This window comes from Cricetulus griseus, chromosome 9 (genome assembly GCF_003668045.3).
Source record: "Cricetulus griseus strain 17A/GY chromosome 9, alternate assembly CriGri-PICRH-1.0, whole genome shotgun sequence".
Classification (NCBI taxonomy): domain Eukaryota; kingdom Metazoa; phylum Chordata; class Mammalia; order Rodentia; family Cricetidae; genus Cricetulus; species Cricetulus griseus.
This window is the reverse complement of record NC_048602.1, coordinates 5,849,773-5,871,948: the sequence shown is the minus strand read 5'-3', so window position 1 is coordinate 5,871,948 and position 22,176 is coordinate 5,849,773. Positions and strand designations below refer to the sequence as shown.

Here is a 22,176-nt window from a genome sequence, read left to right as displayed (position 1 = left end):
AGAAAGAATATCCCATGGCCAGGTCTTTGGATGACATTGTATTTACCTTCATGATTGTCAATGAGTATGAGATCCAATAATCTTGACAGATATTTCAGAATATTACTGTCTCTAGTCCATGCTAAATATTGTTCCTCCAAAAACAAGTGCATTCCACTCTTGAGGAATTAGAATGTGTTTCATTTTCCTAGTACTTTCATGAGTTTTAAAGTATCCTGGCTGTGGCAAAGTTCATCTATACAGCGTCCTTCACTCTCAGTTGTCATATTGCACAGTGCCCCATAGTCAATATGCAGTTCAAATTAATTTCACTCTTTTTACAGAGGTTCCACTGTGAGACTGTTAGAAGTCATTTTATATATTTTAGAAACAGGGAAAGACAGATTAAAATAGAGGAGAATAAAGGTGATCAGAGAGAGAGGGAGAGAGAGAGAGAGAGATTGAGAATAGGACATAGGAGTCAGCTCTGCACCAAGAGTCTGCTAAGATACACAACATAGACATTTATAACCAGGGATAGTAAATGGAAAATGCAGAATTACTTTTACTTTGACTATGTGTAAATTAAAAAAATTAGTTTAAAATGTATGACTTGCAGTTGTCCCAGTCATTTTTTCAGTTAGTATTATGATGTGCTATCTTGTAAGAACAGCAAAATTTACAAAAACTGACTATTTTCAAAATAGTTTTCCATACCCGGAAACATGGGAATGCTCTACTCTGATTTTGCCTATACAATTTAGGAACTTTTTAGTTTTATTTATACATATGAAGCATAGTTATTGAAACCATAAATATATTTGTTGATAACCTACTTCTGTAAGTATGTTAACTGTGAACTACAGAGGATAAATGCTTAGAGGACCAACAGGTTCATTCTCTTACTGTGGATATAAATGGAATATTTAGCATGTGTTACACTGTGGGATTGATCTTTCTATATGATCACACATGTGGAGAATGGACCTTCAAATATCTGGTTAAATAAAATGTCTGGACCACACAGGATATGTAAACCAAAAAGGCAAAGAAAATATTTGGAATCATGTGGAAGATAAACCTGAAACTAACTCACAAAAGTACGTGGTTCAGGAGGTAAATGAGGTGTGTGAGTTAATCCAGGAATAAAATATCCACAAGATGGCTCTGCAAATCACTAGGTTGTGGTTTTTCCTCACTCGGGTGTATGCATAAGTAACTCAGACACCATTGAGAGCTTAGGGTGTACAGTCCTTGCCATGTGTATGGACACAATAAATGAAAGCACAGAGTCACAGAAGGCGAATGTGAAATTGCTTATCCACAGACAACTTTAAATGGGCACCTTTACTTCCTAAAAGAATACAGAAGAAAAAAAAGAATATAGAAGATATTGAAAGCAACAGGAGAACAGTGGAAGAAAAGTAGCTAAACTCACACAAAATCTAGTTACAAGTAAAAACCATGTTTTGCCTACTGGGAGCTTAATTTCCCTGGTCAATGATGCACTTTTCTCCTTCCTTCAATCTACTTTTATCTCCCATCCTTTGCATCTTCTCCCCTCTCATATTCTCTTCTCTCTACTCATGTTTTACTCTCCTTTTGTCTTTTCAACTGTTCTTTGCTCTAATTCTCACTGAATAGTTCTACCTATCCAGGACCAAGTTCTGGGACTCAGAGATTCCACTATAAAAGAAGGTTGAAGCATACCCTTCTACACCATATTTTGTGCTCTGAAATTTTACTAATTTAAGTCCTTTTGCCAACAACCAATTTCACAAAACTTCTGCAATCATTTAGTAACAAAGAACATTATGGACCTTAGATGAACACAATGATGATTGCAAGCTATTTCGTGTACATGGATTAATGTTCAGCCACATTTTTATAGTCTTCTCTGACTTCTAGGGAACACAGAGATACTCACATAACCCAAATGGTTCAACGTCTGAGGGACTACCTTTGTTTCTCAGGATGTCAAAGGAGCAGGGACTCTATCTTGAATTACCTGAAATGCATTCCTGTCAGCAATAATGGGCCAACTCAATGATTCCCCACAAAAGACAAAAGTTGGTATCACAGCAGCAAAATGAGAAAAGGAGAGGAAAGTCCTTGCTAAATTGAGTTTTGCTATGATGAGGGAACAAACAGAAGTTTATTTTATTTTAATGTCTGTAAATGTCACTTTATATGAAACTGTGTAACAGTAGTGCTTTTATGCAAAAATATACTTCACTATGCATATTTCCCTTGTACTCTTCAGATGTCATATTCTTGCTCTGTCCATAGGTCTACATTGTTTACCTGGACAAGTTTGCTTTTGTTTTTATTTATACATAATTTTTTGTATCTATATAGTATCTTTGAACCATACACAGGAAAAGAATGAGTGTGATTCACTTTATAGCCTAGCAAATCTCTATAAATTAATCTGTGTTGTCTAGTGCTGCCTGATACAACTGTACACTAAAACTTCTTCGGCAGCATGGCATCAGAGCAGAACAGATTTTGAAAAGATTTCAAGGCAGAAACTGGAAGTTTGCTGTGACATTGTATATTCTAGAACTACTGATTCTTAAGCAAGGCCTGAACAAGAATAATAATGATAGACATGATAATGTGGGAAGGGGAATCTTATGAATTATTAAATATCAAAAACTTTAAAAGGCCTTGCTTTTATAATTTTCGCTCAGCATCCAAATAAAAGGAACTAGAAATTCGAGAAGGAACTAAAACCTCAGGGACGAAATAATTGAGTCACACAATTACTTCTCTGCATGTTCCTTTGCACTTCTTCTCCTCACTTTCTACTTTCTCTCTACTTTTCCTTTCTTTCTCTGATTCTCCTTTCTTTTTTTCTCTGTTCTTTCACAGTTATGGGAGTACAGATTTACATATATTTGTAACAGTAATTATGTTTACAATACAATGTGAGGTTTAAGTTTCAGAAAGTCAGAAAGGCAGATAAGATTTCCACACACAGCAATAGACTTAAACTTCTAGGAGAAAATTTTAGCAACAATTGCTTAGGGTTGTAAGTCAAGGAAGGTCTAAGTTTAATTTTCACAAGGAACAAAGCCTGGCATCTTCCAGTGCTCTAACCTCAGTGGTGGCACAGGCCTTCAGGAAAGTTTACTTTTCTCTGAGGATGAGCAAATGGACTTATTACCTTTGTGTTTATCTTCTCTGGGGAAACAGGAGGGAGAAGTAAATCTCTGAGCTAAAATCTTGAATTAAGAATCAAGAATTTTCAGAATCTTTTAGTGCCAGTTTAGTTTACATTACTGCATTTCTATCTGCCAGTGAGGTAAAACGAGGACATGCAATATACAGATTCAATGCAGTCCCCATCAAAATCCAACCGCAATTGTTCACAGACCTTGAAATAGCAATTCTTAAATTTCTATTGAAAGAAAGAAGACACAGGATAGCCAAAACAACCCTGTACAATAAAGGAACCTCTGGAGGCATCACCATCCCTGACTTCATGTTCTATTATAGAACTATAGTCCCGAAAGCATCTTGGTATTGGCACAAAAATATACAGGTAGACCAATCGAATCAAGTTGAAAATGTTGATATTAACCCACACACGTATGAAAACCTGATTTTTGACAAAGAAGCTAAAGTTGTACAAGGGAATAAAGAAAACATCTTCAACAAATGGTGCTGGAATAACTGGACACTGGCAATTTAGAAGAGTGCAGATAGATCCCTGTCTGTCGCTATTCACAAAACTTAAGTCCAAATGGATCAAAGTCTCAACATAACTCCAGTGACACTGAACCTATTAGAAGAAAAAGTAGGAAATACCCTTCAATTAATTGGTACAGGATACAACTTCCTGAACATACCACCAGTATCACAGACAGTGACATCAACCATTAATAAATGGCAACTCCTGAAACTGAGAAGCTCTGTAAGGCAAAGGACACAGTCAACAAGACAAAATGTCAGCCCACAGACTGGGAAAACATATTCACCAACCCAACATCTGAAGGAGGGATGATCTCCAAAATTTATAAAGAACTCAAGAAGCTAGTCTCCAAAACACCAAATAATCCAATTAAAACGATGGGTACAAACTAAATAGACAATTCTCAGCAGAGGAATGTAAAATGGCTGAAAGACAAATAAGAAAGTGTTCAACATCCTTAGCCATCAAGGAAATGCAAATCAAAATGACTCTGAGACACCATGTTACTGCTGTCAGAATGGCTAAAATGAAAACACCAATGACAGTTTATGCTGGAGAGGATGTGGAGAAAGGGGAATACTCCACTGCTGATGGGAATGCCAGCTCATACAGCCACTTAGGAAATCAGTATGGCAATTCCTCAGGAAAATGGGAATCAGTCTACCACAAGATCCAGCAATTCCACTATTAGACATATACCCAAAAGAACCACATTCATACAACAAGGACATCTGTTCAACTATATTCATAGCAGCTTTATTTGTAATAGCCAGAACATGGAAGCAACCTAGATGCCCCTCTACTGAAGAATGCATAGAGAAAATTTGGTACATTTACACAATGTAGTACTACTCAGCAGTGGGTGGGGGGCAATGGTGTCATGAAATTTACAGCCAAATCCATGGAACTAGAAGAAACCATTCTGAGTGAGTCAACCCAGTCACAAAAACACAAACATGGCATATACTCACTCATATATGGATTTTAGACATAGAGCAAAGGATTACCAGCCTACAATCCACACCACCAGAGAATCTAGGAAACAAATAATCTAAGAGAGAGATCCACGTTTCCTGGAGAGGGGAAAGGGACATGATCTCTTGATCAAATTGGGAGCATGGGGGAGAGGTGGCATATAGGAAAATGAGAAGGGGAGAAGGGGAGGGTTGAAGAGGGCATGAGGGATAAGGAAGGTCTAGTTGGAGGAAGAATGGAGGAGAGCAAAATAAGAGATACTATAATAGAGGGAAACATTTTAGGTTTACAGAGAAATCAGGCAATAGGGAAATATCTGGAAATCTACAAAGATTTCACCAACTAACCATCTAAGCAACAGAGAAGAGGCTACCTTAAATGCCCTTCCCTAATAATGAGATTGATGTCTAACTTATATGCCATCCTATAACCTTCATCTAGTTGGTGGTGGAAGTAGAAGAAAGCAAAAACAGCAAAACACTGAACTGAACTGGAATCCAGTTGCAGAGAAGGAGGAGTGATGAGCAAAGTGGTCTTGACCAGGATAGTGAAATCCACCGAAACAGCTGACCTGTACAACAGGGAGCTCTTAATCCAGAGACTGATAGCTGGGAAACCAGCATGTGACTGTTCCAGACCCCACGACCTTGGGTGTCAGTGAGGAGATGTCAAAAATATATGGGGCCTCATATAGCAGATCAGTACTTACCCCTAGCATAGGAATTGGGAGACCATTACACATAGAGGGACATTCCCTGAGCCTTGACACAAGGGACTAGTCCCAGGCTCTGTGCCAAAGAATATGACAGACTCTGAAGACCACCTATGGAATGCCTCACCCCCCTGGGGAGCAGAAAAGGTATGGGATACATAGGGTGGGGTAGCAGAGGTAGGGAGACAGAGGGAACTGGGATTGACATGTAAAACAATCAGGTTTCTAATTCAAATTAAAAAATGGAGAAAAAAACAGGACATGCTTATTTTTTCTATTTATTCAGGGAGCTATAAATCAACAATTTCAGGTGTATAGTAATTTTATGTCCTTGGATACCTAGGAACGTCTTAGATGGAATACTTTTGCCTGGGCCCTAAACACTGACAAAATGCCTGTCAATAAGGGTAATGCAGGAAGTCAGATCTCTATAATTGTAATGGAGAAGGGAAAAGGGCCTGATAGTGGGAAACAGTCCTCACACGTAGCTAAGCAATGTAATCAGTAAACTAGGACCTGTTAATTGAGAACAGGTTTTACACATAGCTAGGCAGTGTAATCAGTAAACTCCAAATGCATGGGAGAATTTTTCCCAGGAAATGTTCAGATAGTGCTAAAGAGTGATAAGTACAAACCAAGGTTTTTGAAGAAAGCAATAAACTACGGGAAGAATCTTCAGCAAGGACAGACAATTGATTCACAAGTGTATAATAACAAATAGAACTTTAGTACTGGTGTATTAATTCACAAGAAGAATCCTTACTTTTTCTGAGTTGTCTCATGATGTAATAGCTATATATTTACTGTGGGATCTTTTGGCTTGTAACATTTAACCATAGGCAAAAATAATGCAGACCAAGAAGGAATGTTAAGATTGGGAGAAATAGTCTTCCCCAGGGAGCAACTTCCCAATTGGTCATCAAAAATGAATTGGTCAGCAGACACTTTGTACATAAAAAACTGTGTATGGATTAAGGTCACATTTTTATGTTTAAGTGTGTGTGTATGTGTGTGTGTGTGTGTGTGAGAGAGAGAGAGAGAGAGAGAGAAAGAGAGAGAGAGAGAGAGAGAGAGAGAGAAACATTTGAATAAAGATAAAATGAAGCTGACAAAATTTTACTGTCTATATATTATGGGTTGGAGGCACTAAAGAGGAAATGGAAACTGACAAGTATTCTTAAATCTAAAAAATGAAGATATACATCCTTAAATTTAGAACATTATAAAATTAATTTCTACTACATGATAATAAATTTTCTAATAATGTCCCTTTAATTGTGATATCTTGGTATTCATTTTACACCTAATTCGTTAGATGTTCTCAGATTTGAATGAATATATTTTTAAGCTGACTACTCTGAAATGGGGAAGATTACATACCTGAGAGTTTAGAAATGAATTGAACTCAAACGCAAACAATTTCAAATATCCTAAAAGTGTTTAGGGATCAATGGTCTTTAGGTAGAAATTCCTTATTCCTTATACCATATACTTGAGTTACAGACCATGTAGAATCAAGCCAGCAGGCAACTAGAAGCTGCATCACTACTGGATAGTTTCATAGTGCTGGGAATAATCATAAATCATATCCATATGTGAACCCTAGGAGATATAGCAACAACAAGCCTGGTGCAACAATTTGTGAACACCATGGACATAGCCATAAAAGATATTCATTTTATAATTGAAATCAAAGCCCACTTCTTATAATGAATTTTATGAATGGCACTATTATCAGAGATAAGGGCATGTGGATGAAGAGTAGATAAACCATGGGGAAGAACAAAATTTTATTATTCTGCTGAGTGGATAATAGTAATAAACTGCTTCTTATGCTTGTATCTTTAGTCTAGAGATTAGCATATCTCTCAAGCCTTATTGGGAAATCTTCTTTCATTTATCTATGGTGATTAACACAAAGACCCTCAATTGTTATAGGTGCTTAACACACAACATTCTGGAAGATTCACAATAAAATGCTACCTCTATATTATGCCTTTTCCTCTGACCACCCAGGAATCATCATGGAAGAAGAGGCAAAAAAAAAATGTAAGAACCATAGGTGATTGAAGATCCACAGAAACATGTTTTGCTCAGACTAAACTTGGCATTGTACATATAAATTTATTTGTTAGGACAGTATGCACAAAACCTGCAGTAAATTACACTACACAAAATCACAGCACAGTGGAAGATGTCAGGCATGCATGGGTGCCCCTGAGTTAAGCACAACTAGCATCAGTCACTAGACACAGTTCTTATTTTCTTTTGTTTTGTACGCATGAGATTTAGACAGAGTAATAGTGGGAGGATATAAAAAAGAAAATGATAGTAAAACATGAATTCACTGAACTAAATCTCATATTCATCCATAAAATAATCAAAGATATATTTTATGTACTAAGTGGTATAAATCTTTTATTTTTAAGAAATTATTTGGATTTCTGCTCAAGAAGTCAGTGAAACTGTATCCCCTGAGAAAGAGAAACTTCCTGAACTTTTTTACGAAACAAACCTCAAAGTTTCTAACACCTTTCACAGGAGACTTGATCAGCCTTTATGGATCATGAAAACTCTGTGACTCCTGAAAAGACTGTGTCTCTGTGGAAATATTATCATGAAAGTCCTAAGTACCTTTGTTAATGAGCAACTGAAAGTTTCACGAAGTATTTCTTCTCCCAAAGCTAACCCTTCATTGTCATTGCATGTGAAATGAAATTGTAGTTCTGGAGGGAGATGAGGTCACAGACCTCTATGGAAGGTTTGAGCAGGCTTAAGAGTCAGGAACTGCCCATTTATCACACCATTCTGCAGAGGTGTGAAATCAGGTGAATACTTTGCATTGCAATTGGACCAGAGTAGCCTTTAAAGGAGAGACACCTGGGTAAGTCTCATGTCTGGTGATGGGATTTGCGGATAGGAAAAAGACACATGGAACAGGGAGAGAAAGCAGAAGAATAATAGAATAGCTAAGAAGTATATGAGAAACATAGAAGTGTTCCTATTCTTGTGTCAGTTGCTCTTGGTCCTCACTAATATGTCAGACCCCCACTGAGGGTTTCTGTGGGTACAAAGGATAATGCAGGCCGTCTTTGTAAGTGCTGATGGACTATTGTAATAATTCAATGTGAAAATTCACCTTACTCTCCATGAAGTATTGACCTTCTTTGACATATTTTTCAAGTTGATTTAACCATGGTTTCATGCCCATAGTGAAAATAAAAAGGAAACATAAGAAGCACACAACCCTGGGAAAGTACAGGATATGAATAGGTTTCTGGAGTAAAAAGTATTCTTATGTGACACTACATTTATCATTTCTATAGAGGCAGTAGCAACTTTGTATTGAATGGCCAGTGGTAAATGACTGGTTTGAATCCTCCCCATCTTGAACAATCAGAAACATGTGTGATCATATTAATCTCTCCTGCTTTAATCTTGCTCTAATGTAAAGAAGAATCTGGTCTCATTCCTTCCCTAACTTTTTATTGTTGTTGCTAATAGAACACAGGCCCTTGTGCCCACCTGCCCTGGGCTGGACCTCTCAGCTACTTTTTATCCACATTAGTGCCATGTCCCATTGGACAATATTTAAGGTTTCTCATCATTCTTTATTATTCATTTTGTCACATGTACGTCCTCTATTTTAATGCATTATGATTTTTTCATTATAACAGATAAATCAACATAAGAATTATCAAGTTGTGATTGTCCATACCTTTAATATTGTAACTTGTGATTTAGGGGTAGGCAGGACTCCATGAGCATGAAGTCAACAACATCTACATAGTGAGTTCTTTGTTTTTTGTTTTTTGTTTTTTGTTTTTTGTTTTTTTTTTTTTTTGGCTTTTCGAGACAGGCTTTCTCTGTGTAGCTTTGGAGCCTATCCTGGCACTCGCTCTGGAGACCAGGCTGGCCTCGAACTCACAGAGATCCGCCTGCCTCTGCCTCCCGAGTGCTGGAATTATAAGGTGTGCACCACCAACGTCAGGCCAAAGTGAGTTCTAAGACAGCAAAAACTACATAGTAACACCCTGACTTAAAAACAATAACAACAAAAATAGCAAATACATGCAGAATTTTATATCAGTGGTTTTAGTCACTTACTTTTCTCATGCTATTTTTTGTTAACCAAATGCTAGTATTTCCTGTTGTATTTTGAACAGAGAACGAGTGGTGTGTGTGTGTGTGTGTGTGTGTGTGTGTGTGTGTGTGTGTGTGTGTGTGTATAGTTAACTCTATAGATTTTATCTCTGAAATAGTAACAATGCATATTTCTGGTAGAATCATAAACAGCAGGTGTATCGTTTACTTGTGAAATTTATCTGGAAAATGGGAAAACTTCCTATGATTTGAAATCACACTTAGAACCCTATATTTAGCCACAGCCTGGAAAGTTTTATTTGCATTTGCCATTTCCCCGTGGTGTGAAGGATCATGTTGAAATGAAAACTTATTTTTAGAAAGAACTATTATTTATTTATTTTTATTTGGTGTGTCTGAATATTTTGCCTGCATGTATATGTGTGCACTATGGGAATTCAGTGCCTTCTTTGGCCTAAGAGGGTGTCAGTACCTACTGGAACTGGAGTAATTGTGAGACACCATCTTGGTGCTGGGGAAAAAAAAACAAGGTCATCTACAAAAGCAGCAAGATTTCTATGCCAATGAGCCTTTTCTCTATTCCCTTTGGATGAAAACTTTCCCTCAAAACTTACAACTGCCTAACAGCAAATTTAAAAATGTCAGGTGGGGAACAAAAATTGCATATTAGAATTAAATATATGTGAGAGAATCTCTCAAGGCACTGTGATCATAGCCTGAGATTAGTGAGTTTGGGTAACACTAACCATGTTCTTGATGTTTCTGCATCCACTCTGCCTATGAACACCTTTTGGTTTTAAACAGTCACATATCTTCAGTGTTTCTAAGGTCTGATTCTGACATGTCCACATCATAGAGAAATGAAAATCAAGAAATGTGTGAAATTAAGATATCTGTGAGTCAAAATTGTATTTGATATAGGCAATATATGCACTTAACTCCTAAAATTTTTGCCATTTGTTTAGCACGAATAATAAAAATGCAGAGAAAGTTATTGGGAATAAAGCTGAAGATCAGATAAGTAAAGTGGCCAGTCATTAGAGCGTTCTCACCTCTACCAATGTTCAGTCATAAGGGGCCATCTACCAAACCTAAGATGCCACTGCTTTTCACCATACCTCAGACTCTCTCAGCTCCTGTCTCCTCCAGCATTTTATTCCTAACTAGTTCTGGGATTAAAGGTTTGTTATCACCACTGCCTGCCCTATATGGATAGCAAGTGTGGCTAAATTTACATTCTAATGTTCAGGCAAGATTTATTAATCAGATCACAAAAAATATCACCAATTATACAGTCAATTATTAAAAATAAACCAAGTGAATATTTCCGAGTGAGAATATTGGGTTTCACTGGGTGTGCTCAGTATTTTCTATACCATGTGTATAGTGTACTATGACTGTGTAGACAAATATTCATTACCAAAATTGGACAGAATGACCTTATAGATCTGAGCATAGAATTGGTCTCAGAAAATCGTGGTCATATGTCACTTTTTCTTTTCTTTAACATTTCTTCTTATTTCACTACATTGAATGAGGGTGCATGGAAATACTCAATTCTCAAAGATGTGGTACAGATATTTCTTTGTTACTGTCATTCAAGGAATGTTCAAGGCCACAGCAGGACTTTGCATGAAGCATCTTGCCCATACTTGTATTTTTTTCTATCCTCATAGATGCTGCGGGGTAGGTATATTGGGATCAATTTCCTAGAAATGTGCTCACAAACATTTAAACAATTTCCAATATCACTCAGTACAAGTGAGCAAAAAATAATGTCATTTTATGTGGATATTGTTCTGAAAATGTGATACCATGAGTTTCATGTGTATATGTCAGGTGCCACCAATGAACTTAAATCACACTCACTGTCTTCTTCTGTTTTTGATTCACAATGTTTCAATTTAAGGAGTTAAAACTCATAACCATTTATTGCATGAGAATTTCCCAAGTTGAACATAATTTGTAAGAAAGTAGATATAGTAAAAACCAATAGTATAAAGTTTTCAAGACTCTCAATGTATGGGAAATTCTATCATATGTATATTGATTAATTGATTGTGGTGTATCACTGAGCCAATGAGGCTTATTGAAATATTACTGGATTTTAATCTCTAAGATTCTTCAGTGATGAAAATAAGTTTACTTTGTTTATTGTAGTGGCTTGCATAAGCAGCTGTGTTCCTAGTGTGTTTGAGTGCTTGATTAATAGGGTGTGACACTATTAGGAGGTGTGGCATTGTTGGAGCATGTGTGGTTTTAGAGGAATAGTGTCATTGTGGGTGTATGTTTGTGATCCCTTATGCCATTGGACTCTTTAACCCACTCTCTTTTATTCTATCATTTCCTGCCTAAGGAAAGGACTGGTATATGATTATCCCAGATTCCATTTCAATAGAGACAAAGAAACGTTATCCAGTAGCTGCCATTCATCTGATATTGTCCATCTTACCATTCATTGTAGCACTTTTAGCCTTATATTAACCTATTGTGCATTCGGTAAGTTATGGTCATGCCAGATATCCCCTTCTTTCTAACAGACCTCACATTAGTGTATACACATGTCACATGTGTTTGTCTGTGTGGTATCATATTCATAAAGCCATGTCTTAACCTGGTGTGAGTTGTCACATAAAGCATCATTCTAAAGTACTTCGTTCTTTTAATATTTTTTCTTATCTAAGACTGTTCTAGGGTGAAGATCCAAAGACCACTCGGCATGATGAAAATCCAAAGTTAGAGTCTGTATTAATTAGATTTGGTTACCATATGGATGGAAACAATTCTCTCAGTTCATTTTACAAGGAGATTTCAAAGCAAACAAACTCGAGTAAATATATCCTCATTGGTTACTCACAAGTGTGCATGGAGAGTAAGCAATCAAGCAGTTAAAAAGAAGTAAAAACTTGCATTTATTCTATGGTATTTGACTTTCTGTTCTAGAACAGATTTGGGTACTTTTACAATGGACTTTTCATGGAGGGAGGAGAAAGGGGAGAGTTAGTTTCAGCTTAAATTAAAAATGGGTCTGCCTGAGTCAAGATAAGGGAAACTTTTCCATGTCAAAAAAATAGAAATATTCTTAGTGGTATTATGCATTTTTCATTCCATAGCTTTTATTTTAGTTGAGATACATAAGTATTGATATATTTAATTTTTATCAGCATTAATGAAGTTGTTTTCTTTAATACCGTAAACAGAAAATATCAAAATATTCTGGAAATCTTGCATTATATTTGTTCTACAGGCTGTTGGTCTTCATTGTTTCTCATGGGCCAATGTCACATCATTGTAAATGTTCAGTTTTCTATGAAACATGATGGATATTCTGCCATCACTATGAACATTCAGAAAAATTTCTCATTCTCACACTAACATACATGGGAAGTAACTACTCCTATCAAGCATTAGGATGACATATTTTAAGTGATTGGGGCTGGCCTTGAATACCTGAGCTTTTTGAGAGCTTCTTTGAGACCGTGTGATTCAGTCTCTAAGTAGCCTATCAATTAAAGTCCTCTCCCTTCACTGCAGTCTTAAATACTTGTCAGTATTTATTTGACCAGAAGAATAGCAGATCCATCTTCTAAAGGAAATTGTGACAAATCACAGAATGGACTTCTGGAATCTGGCAATCAGATTTATTTACTTATCACAAATTACAGCTGGAAGTCTGGGAAATTTCTTTCTAATTTTCTACTACCTATCCCTTTACTGGAGAAAACACAGAGTAAAGCCCACTGATTTGATTCTCATGCACCTAATGGCAGCCAATGCCTTGATCATTCTTTCCACAGGAGTGCCCCAAGCAATGGCAGATTGTGGATTTAAGCATTTCTTGAATGATTTTGGATGCAAGCTCCTGGTGTACATTCAAGGAATTGGTAGGAGTATGTCAATTGGAACCACCTGCCTCTTGAGTGTCTTCCAGGCCTTGACCATTAGTCCCAGGAAATCAGGTTGCAAGGATCAGAAAGTCAAAGTTGAGAAGAACATTCACTGCCACATCTCCCTCCTCTGGATCCTATACATATTGATAAATTTCATTTATTATGCATACACATTTGTCAAGAGAGATAACAAAAATGTGACAAGAAAACGAGATATTGGTTATTGCTCCATTGTAAGGTGGGATGAAATTGGCTCTTCAATCTATGTAGCACTGGTGGTTTGCCCTGAAGTGTTCTTTTCTGTGATCATGGCCTGGTCCAGTGGTTCCATGATTGAAATTCTCTACAGGCACAAACAGAGGGTTCAACACATCCACAGCACCCATGGTTCTAGCAAAAAGTCCCCTGAATCCAGAGTCACCCAGAATATTTTGATCCTTGTGTCTACCTTTCTAGCTTTTTATACTCTGTCCTCCATCTTAAGAGGCTACCTTACTCTTTTATATAATCATAATTGGTGGCTGGTGAACATTAATCGGATCACTTCTCTCTGTTTTCCATCATTTGTGCCCTTTGTTCTCATCTATCGGTACTCTATTGTACCCAGGTTGTTAGGTCTGGATAAGGAATAAAAATCATTTAATGTCATTTAAGCATGTAAATGATGTTTTGTTTGCTATGCAGTTGTTTACTCACCAGTCACCTCAATACAGAATGATAAGTAGGTGGCACAGTGCCTTTTTAAGATTGGCTGAAATGGAATATGATAGTTTTGTCAGCTGTGTGGATCAGCAGTGGAATGATCCAACCCTATACTGTGTTACCCATTGTACTATTAAACTTGAAGCTTTGAGAGTCTCTCATTTTCTCTCCTGATGTTTACAGGATCCAGCAAAAAGATGTCAATAAAAACGTCATTCTTGTGGCTTTCATTCTATCAGGGAAACTTGGTTGCTTGGTGACTTCACATACAGGACCGTGTAGTCTATAACTGCACAAATACTGAAATGGGGCCTATCCATGAACTTGTGACTGAGGCTCAGGTTTCAACACAACTGCTCTAGCCAGAAACATTAGAAGAAAAGAAGATGATTAATATCTTTTATCTTGTACAAAAATCAGTACAAAATGACTGATGGTTTGCTTTTAATACTCAGTTTTGTTTCCTAGTATTTTACTGAGAATTTTAGCATCATCAAGGACATTGACTTGTACATTTCCTTTGCTCTAAATTTGCTTTTATCTGGTTTGGCATCAGTATAATGGTGGCTTCACCAAAATAGTTTGAAAGAAATTAATACCGCTACTCTAGAAATCAGTTCTGGGGTTTCACAACAAAACTAAAAATTGAAGTAATATTTGACCTAGGCAATCCACTCTTGTGCATATACCTAGGAACCTCATATCATGCCCTAGAAATACTTTTGCATACAATTTCATTTCCCTTCTATGTACCACAACAATCAAATGGGGCTACTTACATGTCCGTAAACAGATCAACTGACGATAAAATGTCAGTTCATGTGAAAAATGGAATATTGATTGACAACAGTAAAAGATGAAATCCCAAAATGTGTAGGAGAATTGATGGAATGATAAAGGATACTATTAAGCCAGGTCACAAATCTGATAAGGAAAATAGAAAAGTCACATAGTTTCCATCATATTCAGATCCTATCCAACAATTCCAACAATGGAATCTTGAAATTTGCGGGAAAATGATTGGAACTAGAAGAAACCAATCTGTGCGAGGTAATCCAATCACAAAAAGACAAACATGGTATGTACTCAATCATATGTGAATTTTAGACATAGAGTATAGGATTACCAGCCTACAATCCACACTGCCATAGAAGCTAGTAAACAAGGAGGACCCTAAGAGAGACAAACATGGTCCCCTGGAGAAGGGGAAAGGGTCAAGATCCCCTGAGCAAATTGGGAGCAGGGGAAGAGGGGGAGGTAGCTAGGAGAATGAGAAGGAGAGAAGAGGAGGGATGCAGAGGACATGAGGGAGCAGACAGGTTGAGTCAGGGGAAGAATAGAAGATAACAAGAAAGGAGACACCATAATAGAGGGAGACATTTTAGGTTTGCAGAGGAATCAGGCACTAGGGAAATATCTGGAGATCTACAAAGATATCACCAAATAACAATCTAATCAACAGAGGAGAGGCTACCTTAAATGCCCTCCCTTGATAATGAGCTTGATGACTGACTTATATGCCACCTGATTGCCCTCATCCAGCAGCTGGTGGAAGTAGAAGCAGACACCAATAACTAGTTACCGAACTGAACTGGAACCCAGATACAGAGAAGGACCAGTGAAGAGCACAGAGGTCCAGACCATGCTGGTAAAACCCACAGAAACAGCTGATCTGAACATCAGGGAACTCTTGCTCCCAAGACTGATAGCTGGAATACCAGCATGGGACTGATCCAGACCCCAGGAACATGGCTTCCAGTGAGGAATCCTGAGAAATCTATGTGACCTCCTGTAGTTGTTCAGTACTTATCCCTAGCATACATGTGGAATTTGAAAGTCCATTCCACATAGAGGAATACTCCCTGAGCCAAGACACATGGGGGTGGGCCTAGGCCCTATCCCAAAGGATATGATAGACTCTGATGACACCCTATGAAAGGCCTCACCATCCAGGGGGAGCAAAAAGGATATGTCATCAATAGGATTTTGGTTGGGGGTGGGTGCTAGGGGAGGAGAGGAGGAAGAAGGGAACTGAGATTGTCATGTAAAAGAATCTTGTTTCCAATTCAAATAAAAAATCTAAGAAAAAAAAAGCTTTCTAGGGAGAAACCGGAAGTTTGCTGTGAGATAATACCTTCTAGAAATACAGATTCCTAAACAAGACCTGAACAAGGATAATAATGATAGATATGATAATGTGGGAAGGGAGAATCTCATGAATTATTAACAATCAAAAACTTTAAAAAGCATTGCTTTTAAAATTTTCACTCAGCATCCAAAAAAAAAGAAGAAACTACAAAGTAAAGGATCTAAAATCTGAGGGAAGAAATAATTGTCTCACACACAATTACTTCTCTGCATGTTCCTTTATACTTCTTCTTCTCACTTTATCCTTTCTCTCTACTTTTTCATTCTCTGATTCTCCTTTCTCTGTTTCTCTGTTCTTTCCCAGTTCTTGGGAGTACAGGTGTACATATATTTGTAACAGTAATTATGTTTACAATGTAATGTGAATTTGAGTTTCTGAGAGTCAGAAAGGCAGATAAGATTTCCACACACAGCAATAAACTAAAACTTCTAGGTGTAACAATAAGTCTTTAGTCCATGCTGTCCAAGTCCTGCTACCATGTGGGCACTTTCTGCCAGCCCGCCCATGTTCTGCCCACTGCCACGTGAAGGTCCCAAGTAATGCACTGAGAATTATATTAGGTAGAAATGCTGTTTGGCCAATGACTAGGATTTCTCATCTGCTATCTTAGTGTTAATTATCATAAATCTATATATTTTATAAGACTTATCTAATGTAGGATGCCTTCTGCTGGTGCTCCCTCTTGCCAGAAAATCACATGGTGACTCCAGAGCAGAGACGAGGAGGAAGAGAGAGAAGGTATGACTTCCTTCTTGCCCTTGCTTATATATGAGTCTCCCCGCTATGTCACTACCTGCCTGTATCACCACTTCTTTACCACATTTCTCAGAATCTTCCTTGACTCCTGGTCCCTCTTAACTTGCTGCCTCATTGGCCAAACAGTACTTTATTTATCATCCGATAAGACAAACACCTACACAGAAGCACTTGCCCCATCATCTACTCTTTTCTATCTAAAAAAAAAAGGAATGACTTATCTTTTATAATAACTGAATAAAGTTATGACCATAACTACCTGTCTTCAACTCCATCAGAGATCACAGAAAGATCGTATTCAAACTCTAGAATTGACAGAGACATCTCGATACCTGGACAGTAACCCAAACTCCTCTGTAATGCTGGGGCATCCATCTTCAGCCCATAGGCCACAGTGTGTCTGGCACACTTCTCCATTTCAGTAGGAACCCTTCAGGACTGTCCATCTTGTTCTGCAAGTTCAGCAGTCACGTGTTTGTGGGTCCTGCATGTCCAGTTTATACAGCAACAAACAGTGCAGGCAAGAGTAATTTCTTGCCCAAATGGTTAATCTTGCCATGTTGAAGGCAAACTCCTTCTGCGATGCCCATCCTCCTTTCTGACATACTTGGTGTGCCAGGAGCAGTTACATCTCACTGTCAAGAAAAATCCTCAACTATTTAAATGCCATATATTCTGTATGTCTTTGAAAGATTTAAAGAATATCCCTCTCAAATACATCTTTGTATATCTACAAAACCTAACAAACCTAATTATAATTTTTCACTATTACAGGTGACTATATAATCTGTATTTCATTATGCATATCATTTTAAAAGATATGTATAAACATAATGCAAAAACAAGAAGAGACATATACATATCACAAAATTTAAATTAAAGTTGTATCAATAAATACCAATGCAAAGAATTCATTCCTGTATCGTATTCCCCCCCCTTTTTAAAAAAAGAGATTGAGTGTGATCATTACCATTTATAACAAATCCCATTTAAATGAAACCAAACATTTTAAAACAATATTTGGGAATTTGGGGGTTGTTCATTCCAAACTGCTTCCTTCTGGTTAGGGGTGATGTCCATACAATGGTGATCATGATGAAACACATAAATCTGGCCATAGTCATCTATGGCTGCATCATCTCAGCTGTTTTGGATGTAGGATCATATGGGCCACTGCTTCAGGGTGTCTTGCTTGATCAAAACATATGAGTCTGGAAGGAATCCACAGCTTTTTATTTTCTGTAGAAACACAAGGAGAAACTCTTTTTCCAAGTAGTCTGTTGTTAGACTTAAATTTTGATGTCAAAACATTTTTTAAAATGTTTAGTTGGATTAATTTAGCAGCACTTATAATCAGATGTATTTTAGCAGCTTTAACTCTTTCCTCGGCAATCAAACAATTTAAAGACAATAATATAGCATATAGTATCCAGAATCTCTGTGTGTTTTCCATCTTTATGTGGCTTTTCTGTTATTCTATTTTTACTTTTGTTTGTTTCTTTTTTCTGTAGACAGGGTTTCTTTGTGAAAATCTGACTTCCTCTGATTTCGGAGTGCTGGGATTAAAGGCATGTGCCACCAACACCCAGCTACTCTATTTTTTATTTTTTCTTGCTCTTTTTCTCTCACATGCCTATATATATATATATATATATATATATATATATATATATTGTAAACATTTAGAGGTTTTGCTTTATGTGAAGCTGTCTTTACTGTAAATCTTTGCCTTTTTCTGGACACCAGTCTTTGAACTGTTAAACAATACCAACAAAATTAAAGCAGTGGGGCTTTCCTAGCCACTGATTTCCAAGATGGCAGAGGTACATTTACCATCAGCTCTGAGAGCTGTGCGGTCACTACCACTGCCAGATGCATGGGGCATGAACCCACATCAAAAGTCTCATGTTCTACTGACTGAGCTAGCCTTGCCTCTTAAACTGGAGCCCAGCAATTTTTTTCCACTTAGGGTGAGTCAGAAAATCTCTATTAAAGGAAACTGCTCTAGTCTCTGCTTGTCTCTAACAAAACAAAACCAGACAAGAAAATACTGCTAACAAGAAGGCATGCTTGTCTCTGTTCTTTTGCTTCCAAAATGACTTTTTATGCTTTTGTGAAGTTTACATGGAAGTTGGTAACACCACCGCCAGCTGCCTGGGTTCTGTTGCTGCTTGACTAGTCACAGGAAGGTGGCTCAAGGCGGTGAGAATGCAGAATCCTAACCCTAGAACTCTCGAGGGCTTCAGGCAAACTTGGGGTTGCCCAGTTCAACCCCCAAGAGCACACACTGAGCCAGCATAATGAAGATGATCTGATGAGATGCAGAAGCTCCACACGGGTAGTAGGTTCCCCTCTTCCTCTGTGAACCTCGGGGCATGGGGTGATCCCATTCACTGACACCACTCTGTAACAATAAGTCTTTCCACTCCGCCACCCAAGCCCTGCTGCCACATTAGCACTTTCTGCCACACCACCCAAGTTCCACCCGCCATCATATTGTGCTCCCAAATAACACACAGACTTATATTATGTACAAATGCTGCTTGGCCAATGACTAGGATTTCTCATCAGCTAGTTCAGTCCTAATTATCATAAAACAAAATATTTTATAAGGCTTATCTTATGTAGGATGCCTTCCACTGGTATCCTCTTCCTGGGATTATGTAGCAACTCAGTGCAGACAGCAGGAGGAAGAGCAAAAGGGGATGACCTCTGTCTTGCCCTTGCTTATATATGAGTCTCCCAGTTATGTCACTTCCTGCCTGGATCACCACTTCTTTATTTCATCTAGGAAAAGATTTTAGCAACAATTGCTTAGGGCTATAAGTCAAGGAAGGTCTAAGTTTAATTTTCACAATAAACAAAGCCTGGCACTTTCCAGTGCTCTAACCTCAGTGGTGGCACAGGCCTTCAGGAAAGTTTACTTTTCTGTGAGGATGAGCAAATGGACTCATTAACTTTGGCTTTATCTTCTCTAGGGAACCAGGAGGGAGCAGTAAATGTCTGAGCTAAAATCTTGAGTTAAAAATTAAGATTTTCAGAATCTTTTAGTGTTAGGTTAGTTTAGGTTATTGCTTTTCTATGTGCCAGTGAGGTAAAACCAGGGCATTCAATCTCCAGATTCAATGAAATCCCCATCAAAATCCAAGCTCAATTCTTCAAAGACCTTGAAAGAACAGTTGTCAACTTTATATGGATAAACAAAAGACCCAGCATAGCCAAAACAACCCTGTACAATAAGGGAACCTCTTGAGGTATCACCATCCCTGACTTCAAGCTACATTACAGAGCTATAGGTATGAGAACATCTTGGTATTGGCCCAAAAATAGACAGGTAGACCAATGGAATCAAGTTGAAAACCCTGATATTAACCCAGACACCTACGAACACCTGATTTTTGACAAAGCAACTAACGCTATACAATGGAATAAAGAAAGGATCTTCAACAAATGGTGCTGGCATAACTGGATGGTAACATGCAGAAGGCTATGGATAGATTCATGTCTATTGCCATACATAAAATGTAAGTCCAAATGGATCAAAAACCTCAATATAAATCCAGCCACAATGAACCTATTAGAGGAGAAAGTGGGACATACCCTTGAACGAATTGGTACAGGAGACTGCTTCTTGAATAATACACCAGTAGCACAGACACTGGGATAGACAATTAATAAATGATACCTCCTTAAACTGAGAAGCTTCTGTAAGACAAAGGGCACAGTCAACAAGACAGAACTGCAGCCCACATGTGGGAAAAGACATTCACCAACTTCACATCCTAAGGAGGTTTGATGTCCAAAATTTATAAAGAACTCAAGAAGCTAGTCTTCAAAACAAAAAATAATTCAATTAAAAAGTGGGGTACAGAACTAAATAGACAATGCTCAATAGAGGAATCTAAACTGGCTGAAAGACACATAAGAAAATGCTCAACATCCTTAGCCATCAGGAAAATGCAAATCAAAAGAACACTGAGACACCATATTACTCCTCTCAGAAGGGCTAATCTAAAAAACAGCAATGACAGTTTATGCTGGAGAGGATTCGAGATAGGGGAACACTCCTCCACTGCTGGGGGGAGTGCCAGCTCATACTGCCACTTTGGAATTTAGTAGGACAATTCCCCAGGAAAATGGGAATCAGTCTTCCCTAAGATCTAGCAATTCTACTCTTAGGCATATACCCAAAGAATGCAAATTCATGCAATAAGGGCATATTTTCAACTATTCATAGCAGAACTATTTGCAATAGCCATAACCTGGAAGCAATCTAGATGCCCCTCACCTGAAAAATAGATAGAAAAAAAGTGGTACATTTACACAATGGGGTACTACTTACTGATTGTAAAATACATGGAATTTTGGAATTCACAGTCAAATGAATGGAACTAGAAGAAACCAACCCGAGTGAGGTAACCCAGTATCAAAAAGATAAACATGATATGTACTCACAAATATATGATTTTTGGACATAGAGCAAAGCATTACCAGTCTACCATCCACACTGCCAGAGGAGCTAGGAAACAAGTAGTACCCCAAGGGAAGATTGCATGGTCCCTCCAAGAAGGGGAGGGGGACAAGAACCCCTGAACCAAGTGGGAGCAAGGGGGTAGAGAGGAAGGTGGTGGGAAGGGAAGAAGCAGGTGGGGGAAAAGAACAAGAGGACTGAGACAGGGGAGGAATATAGGAGGGCAAGAAGGAGATGCCTCAATAAAGGGAGACAGTATAGGGTTTTACAGAGGTCTGGCACAGGGGAAATGTTAGGAGATCCACAGGGTTGACCTGAACTGATAATCCAAGTAGTGGTGGAGATGATGCCATTGATGCCCTTCCCCTATAGTGAGATTGGTGTCTACTTTGGTTACCATTCTTAGAGCCTTCATCCAGTAGCTGCTTGAAGCAGAAACCAGCATCCACAGCTAAGCACTGAACCATACACCTGGAATCCAGTTGTGGAGAGGGAGGGGGAATGAGCAAAACAGCGAAGACAGTGCTGCAGAAACAGTGGACCTGACTTATTGGGAGCATGGAGACCCTAGTCATAATGCTTGGGAAACCGAATTGGACCAAACCAAGCCCTCTGAATGTGAGTGCCAGATAGGAGGCCAAGACAGTCTATGGTACCTCTAACAGTGGAGCTAGTCTTTAAGCCTAAAGCACAAATGAACTTAGGGAGCCCATTCCCTATGGAGAGATACTATTTCAGCCC

General features: G+C 38.1%; 2 protein-coding genes across 2 annotated transcripts in view; both read left to right on the top strand.

The window, feature by feature from the left end:
• LOC103161319 (zinc finger protein 383) overlaps nucleotides 1-22,176 on the top strand; it is a 326,635-nt gene that overhangs the window by 159,653 nt on the left and 144,806 nt on the right. The gene's annotated exons all lie outside the window — the stretch shown is intronic.
• LOC107978890 (vomeronasal type-1 receptor 2-like) lies at nucleotides 13,072-13,989 on the top strand. Its single transcript, XM_035449454.1, has one exon. The coding sequence runs from the start codon at nucleotides 13,081-13,083 to the stop codon at nucleotides 13,987-13,989; it is 909 nt and encodes a 302-aa protein (XP_035305345.1). The 5' UTR covers nucleotides 13,072-13,080.

Coding starts and splice junctions, on each gene's coding strand:
- LOC107978890 (XM_035449454.1), top strand. CDS start 13,081: ATGGACTTCTGGAATCTGGCAATCAGATTTATTTACTTATCACAAATT.